The 7,230-nt window shown below is 42.3% G+C and overlaps 1 protein-coding gene across 4 annotated transcripts in view; it reads right to left on the reverse strand.

The window, feature by feature from the left end:
* The window catches only part of Plppr5 (phospholipid phosphatase related 5), a 104,239-nt gene extending 97,270 nt beyond the window's left edge, over positions 1-6,969 (reverse strand). For all 4 annotated transcript variants that reach the window (XM_023561290.2, XM_063254753.1, XM_063254763.1 and 1 more), the window contains exon 1: positions 6,589-6,969. In XM_023561290.2, coding sequence (XP_023417058.2) covers positions 6,589-6,825 — 237 coding nt within the window. In that variant the 5' untranslated portion in view covers positions 6,826-6,969. The remainder of the gene's footprint in view (positions 1-6,588) is intronic.
* Between the last annotated feature and the right edge of the window lie 261 nt (positions 6,970-7,230).

Genomic DNA, 7,230 nt, shown 5'->3' on the forward strand with positions numbered 1-7,230 from the left:
GCAACTGCAATGTCCCTCATACATAGTACATGCTTTATTTTGATCCATAACTTCATAAATAATGTCTTTTTGGCATAGTGAAGTTTAAAAATCAATATGAGACAATGAATACTTAACAAAGAATATCTGATATCAGCAGTGCTCCCTCTATATATTATTCCCAATTACAAAAATGTGTAGCGTGATTCTTTATAATAATTTTGACAATATTCAGAGCTTACTGACATATTTTGAAAAATGGATTTGAGTACTAGAATAATAATCTATAATAATTAGAAGGTCATTTTATATTTGTATTTTTGGCTTTTTCTTTTTTACTATTTTTTCTACATAAAAATCAGAAAAGAATTTTAAATATCATATTACTTTTCCAAACCAGAGTGAGTGTAGGAGGCTGGCCACACAGCACTTCAAGTGGTGCTAACCTTTTCCAATGACCAGGTGGTTTCACAGCCAGATAACCTGATCGCATTATGTTTTCCATATATGTATGAAGGGAACTATGGTCCCTAAAGTGCTTTCTCATCCATTCAATTCCTACAACAGCTCTGAAAGGCAAAAAAGAGTAAGTTAACAGTTCTAGGTACAGTAACCGTCTCAGATAAGCTACATGGATAATGAGTGTTTGGGGAAAGAAGAAGAGAAGAGAAACAGAAAAGGAGAGAGAAAAGAGAAAGAGAGCCCAGGAGATGAAAAGGAAGAAAGAAATTCTAGCTGTGTTCAGACTCTAGGATCTTTACTTTCCCCTCAGTAGCAGCATTTCCTTATCAGGATGCAAAACAGAGGGTAAGGGCAAAAGAAAGACAGGAGGACAGAGCGAGAAAGGCAGGAAAAAGGAAAAAAGGGTGACATGGATGACTGAATATTAGGAGAAGCCAGGTAAGCCAGGTACTGAGAGAAGCCAGAGAGTTCACAGACCCACCAACTGCAAAGAGTACCTATTTTAGAGAATATTGCACAGCTATTATAATCTGATTGAATCATAAAAGCTCTTACTAAAAAATGGCATGTGCCCCTAAATATATACAAATTTTCCACACAATTTATGTGTATTCACTCTCAAATATTGTGCCTTAGAAACAATAATTTAGCGTTCCATTCTCCATAGTCTGCAGATCTGGCGCCAGAGGATGGATCTCCATCAATGTGGGTGTAGCACTGGAGCAGCATGTGCCGCTGAGATAAGAGGCACCTTCCCATCAGAACAACAGGACTCTCTGGATCCCTTCTGCCGCCACCCACCTCTCCACAATGTTTCCAAGCTTAATAGGATGTGAAATAATTTCCTGCATCACTCGAGACCATTATCTTCAATGGAACACAAAGCTTCGCATCAAGTCAAAAAAACCGAAATCAAGGACAAAAATCTGACAAAATTTTTACTTTCTGGATATTGAATCACTGGGACTAAAAGCTTTAATGATTACGTAACATAATAGAACAAAGCTGTTTAATGAAAGAACTAAATGTATAGGTGATTTGGGTGATTGGTGCTATTGCTGTGGGACTATGAATTGGTCGTTTGACATAATCTTACCAAATGTTTTATGAATGATTGATAAAATGTATTTAATTATAGCATGTTTAAAGAAAATATGATTATGGGGAGAATGCAGATGTCTGGCACATAGGAAATGAAAACTATTGGCTAGTGTTACCTGATCTGATAAAAGGGAGGTCAGGGATTCATCAAAGAAGGGAATCACTAACTTGATTCTAAAAACGAATTTATCATTTCACTTCTCATACTATTCAGACTCCCCAGTTTGTGATGGTAGGATTGAGCTAGATGGTTTCTCTGTGCCTCTAATACAGATTTCAGTATTGGAATATACTAATTCAAAGGTATTTTTGCTAGGAGCTTTTACAAAGGTTATCTTGGTTGATCACTCCAATCTTAGAAGGAATCATGGTAGCTGACACACATAGCTGGGCACTACTCCTACATGTAAATGTGTTAACTCATCTCATACTCAAAATAACCTTATGAGACCGATATTCATACTATCTTCATATTACAGTAGAAGAAATGAGGCATATGGTACAGAGAGAGCAACTGGTTTAAATTCTCATAGCTAGAAAATGGCAGATCTGGGTCCAACCAGAGTCCGACTCTGAAATTTCTGATCTTAACTTCTACATGTACTGACACTCTAAAGAGCAGTTGTATTTACCTCTAGTTTATGAATTATTATGCCAAAGACACATGACTAGTAAACTAAAAACAGCAACAACAACAAACAGGATAAGAATCCAGAATTGTCTGTCACCCATGTCTATACTTTGTTTCCTATGTCACACCACAGAGATGTTTTCTGAGAATGAGGACCCCCAAGGAAAGGTTTAGGCGAGAGGAAATTTATGTCTGTGGGAAAGCTCAGAGTATGAGACTTCTGTCAACACCAGGACCCACTGCATACAGACATACTGGCAACCTCGGCATGACAGCAGCATCTACTTCCCTCAAATCTGAGTCTCATCTTCGGGGGGGTGAAAATGTAAAGAATACGGGATGAACCTCAACCTTCAAACCCACCCTGTCTGATGTTGGGTCACGTTGGTAGAGCCAGTTTTTTTTTTTTTTTCCTTTTATCTTGACCCTGACGCTATGACGATGGACAGTCTCACTTTGTCTTCTTCAAGTGGCCTGTGTTTCACAAAGATCTAAACAACAATAGCTCTAAGGAACACCCGATTCAAATTTGGAGAGAATAAATCATTACTATCAATAATTCTTTCAAATGCTGAAAACTAAATATCATTAATTAAGTTTCTGTCTATATTATACACGACTTTAACAAATGCTACACAAATTAAACTGAATAATGCCTGTTTTCAGAGTTTACAAACTATATCATGTATGTTTTTAAAAGCCTAAATTGCATTTTTTATGAAAATATAATTATACTACCCAATCTTGTGGGCAGAATTTAAGATGATAACATGGAGATGTGTAGATAATAGAAGAACTTTCCACACTCTGGTTCCCAAAATGCTCTGCACCACCACCGGCTACATCCCTGCTCATTTCCTGGCAAACTCTCAGCACAGAATTCCAGGTCTCATAAACACAATTCCAACCTGTGTCTTCAGTCATGACCCTTTCTGTCCCTTAGACGTAACTCTTAAAGATCAACCAATACCTGCCTCAAGAGGAAAGTCTGCATTTTCTACCTTCATGGGCTTCTTCATGCAACAGTTCCTGTGATGTCCTAACTCAGGTATCATTGCAATCTCTTCTTTAAGACAAACTTCAAATTGTATCATCTCCTCTATGAAGCCTTTCTTCACTGCTCCAACAAAAATTGCTTTTCTCTTTTCTGAGCCATCAGACATTTTTATGAAGCATATATTATATTACACAAATCCATTTATACATGCACATAATACCTATTATAATTAGTTATATTATCTTCTTTGTAATGTTTAGCTAATTTTCCAAATTAGGCTACAAATTTCATATGACCGGTGACTGTGATTGGCTCCTGAACTTGCCTTTCATAGTGTTTGAAACACACTGATTCAATAAACATTGAACAGTTATTTTATTAATAATAATGTTGAGCTGGGGATGTGGCACAGTAGTAAGACATTTCCCTAACATGCGCAGGGCCCAGGTTCAATCACTAGAGCTACAAGAAGTAAAATAAAATAAATAATGTTAATGATACAGTGAACTCTTGTGAAGTACAACTGTGGGCCCAAATGACATTTATGTTTTATAAATTTAGTATTGAAAATCCTTTCACTGGGAGAATTGAGACCTAATAAGTTTAAATAAATTGTTCAAGGTTACACAGAAAGTAGATTTCTCAACTCTTATAGCAGTAGACTACACCTTGAATTCAAATTTGTTAGATTCTCAACCAGCTCAACACTGAGTAAAGTGATAAAACGTAAAATATATATAGTTTGTAAATTTATAGATAAACTGCAAGGTATGAAACAAATTTATTCTGTAATACTGAGGAGGGCTACTTTTCTAACTTATTCTTAAAGATTAGATATGAGTTTAAAATATCTATTTATATAATTAGCATAAGAAATGTAAATATGATGAAAACAGTTCTGAGACATTTACTTAGAAGAATGATGATGTGGGAGCAAATTCAGTTTTCATACTGTAATCAAACAAAAGCAGAATCTTGTTAAGTTTAATAGTTTTGGGCTAAATTTTTGACAGTAATATTTTAGCCCTGATCCGTGAGCATGTTATTTAATCTTTGCAAGTCAGCATTTCCCCAGTGTTGTATGGTCACTAATAATGAGAACTTTCAGAGGCATTTTGGATATTAGATGAGTATTAAATAGGAGGAAAACCTACTAGAGTATCTAATAGAGTGGCAACTCCTCTGATGTGGAGTATTATTGTTTTTATCAATAATATTTTACGTCAAGGTAGTAAGCTAAGCCAGTGTTCCTTGAGAAGAATGGAGAACAAAGCTGCCCTTACTCTTTCTGTTCTTCATGTGGTGACAGAACTTCTAAGAGCAGAAAGGAAAGGAAACAAAGGCCAGCATCAGCCATCCTCAAATCCCTACACTTTCTTCTTTTCAAATTTTCACTTCCTTGCTCTTAATTCCATTGTGTCATCAAAATAATGAAAACCAAATTACAATCTCTTCACTTATATCTGCAATGCCTGCTCTGCTGACTTGCACACATCTTTCGGAGAACAGGCTCCTTCAAAGCAACAGCAGCATCACAGCACTTAGCCTCAGTCCCATGGGTACACAAACACCATAACCACCTTGTTTTGTTTTCACATGTTTTCCAATTTGTTATCCTAACTTCAGTTCCCTCAAATGTTAATTGGGTTTAGTATCCACTAGCAGGGCTGCTCTGCAGAATAAATGCATCCGTAGCCATGCACGGCGCAGCACAGAGAGGCACTCAGTAGTGACTTTGTCCCACTGAGGTTCCTCCTAAGTTAGAGAATCATCAAACTCTTCAGATCCACTTGGAACACCAGCAAGGGATGCATGGTTTGGCTTTGAAAAGATTTATTTTGTTTAACTAAGACACAGAATGGCAATTAGCAAGGGACAAGTTACAGACACTATTGATTATGCTTGCAACCAAGTCAATGACCTGAAAGTAACACGTTTTTCTTTTAAAAATAAAATACCCTTGAAAAATCCCTGCACTACTTAGTTTCCTAGAACGTAAGTACCTGGAAACTCAAAATCTGCAGAAAGTCAAAAAGGCCCCAAGGATCAGTGCAGTTTTTCCTCTGCCTTATTTTCAAACGGAGAAAACACAAGGATGAGGCTGGACTTTGGGTTTTGCTACCTGTCAGAAAACTGCAATGCCAACAAGCAAAGCAAAACATTTCCTGGGACAAGGTCGAACCATTATGTTGGAGATTAAATTGAACGCATCTATCACAGTACCTGTGATAAACAAAATTACTTTGAAGTTATCAAAACGTTGATCGGTTTGTTCATAAAATTCTATTTTGTGAGTTTAAAACATATTATTTTGTAAACTTAAATTAAATTTTCCTTAAAATCAAAAAAGGTGAACAGAAAGCTTAAAGGATACAACAGATGTTCTTAACATTGCTAACAGGAATTTATAATTCAAGTACTGTAAATAAAAATTCACTTTCCTTTTCCATTTTTTAATTTACTATTCATTATATAGAGGGAAGCTCCTCTAGTACTAAAAGAACCATAATGTAGCAAGTTTTCTAAAGAAACACCACCCATTCTCCTACAAATAACTTTGCACTGTTACATATGTAATTTATGAGGTGATTTTTATTCCTACCGTTTCACATGAATGTGTATATACACTCATGTGCAACAGCACGGATCTGCATTTTCATGCTCTCATACACAGACTTCTAGTCCATAAATCCAAAGGGCTTTTCCAATCAGGTTCCAGGAGACAAGGACTGGAGCCCAAGGAAGGAGCAGCCTTTAAATAAACCTGAAGTGCTCTTGTGATTGAGACACAGCGCCGACCTCCCAGCAAAGCACTGTTGCTGAGGCCTCTTCATTTAGAAATTCCCACATTCCCAGTTAGAATCCTCACTCCACCCCGCACCCCGTCGGCTTAGCCCACTGGGTCCTTTCATCTGAACCCGGGGAGAAACCGTAAAAGGAGACTGTGTGCCTGGACTCTGGAAGCGGGAGTCCCTTCCACACCCCAGCAATCGACTCCTTTCCCTCGCCACTGCCCGGCTGCTGCTCATCTTTGCGCGGCTTAAAGAGAGGTGGGAGGGTCAACGAAGCGAGGCCACGGGGAGAGCGAGCCCAGCTTCACGCCCTGGGCTGGCCTCCTCCCGGCGCCCGACACCCCCCATCACCTCGTACAGCCCCTCTCCCTTTCCATCTCCTCCCGCGTGCCCCAACACTGCGGCCGCCGCAAGGGCTGCGGGGTGGTGCGCGGGAAAATTGGGGGGCTTCCTTCGCCCCAGCCCTGCACACCCTGGAAGAAAGCCCCCCGGGGAAGGGCTGCTACAACTTGGACGAACTTAGGCGGCCACAAAGGCTGCCGCGCCTCACCCTGCGGGCGGCCGGGCCTCCACCCCGAGGGCGAGGGCGAGGGCGCGGGCGCGGGCGCGCACCACCCCGGGCTTACCACGAGCACGGGGACCCCGGCGGCCAGCGAGTAGAGGAGCACGGGGGGCACGGCGCTGCTGTCCTCCGGGCCCGGGTAGGGCTTGCGGTAGGCGCTGTCGTGGCAGAAGAAGCCCTGCACGTTCACGGTGAACGTGTCGGTGTATTCGAAGTAGTACGCCAGCATCACCGTCCCTGCCATGATCACCATCTGGAAATAGAGCATGCTGCTGGTGAGCGCCGCGGGCAGCCGGGGCATGCACGCCTCCCGGCCGAGCCTGGCGAGCCCCCGCCCGGGTCCTCGGAGGGAGGCAGCCGCCCGGCGCGGGGGCGACGGGAGGACGCGGAGCGCGGAGGGAGGCGGCCGCTGGAGCGCAGGCGGAGCAGTCCGGGCTGGAGGCTGCGGAGGAGGCGGCTACCCCCGGACGAGCCCCCGCTCCCCTGCCCGCCCCCTGCCCGCCGCAAGCGCCGCCCGCCCGGGCGCGGGGTCGTGCGGAAAGGCGGGGGGTCCCCGGCGCGGGAGCATTCGTGGGACTGCGGTGCTGGGTCAAGCCCGCCGGGTCCCCGGAGGACGCGGCGGTGGCTGGCAGGACGGCAGCACCTGGACCCCTGGGGGCGGAGGCTGTGGAGCGGGAGAAGCTCCCCGAGGGGGTTAAAACCAAAA

This window comes from Cavia porcellus, unplaced genomic scaffold, assembly GCF_034190915.1.
Source record: "Cavia porcellus strain 051 isolate PalLab524CR breed Dunkin Hartley unplaced genomic scaffold, mCavPor4.1 scaffold_1, whole genome shotgun sequence".
NCBI classification, from domain to species: Eukaryota; Metazoa; Chordata; class Mammalia; order Rodentia; family Caviidae; genus Cavia; species Cavia porcellus.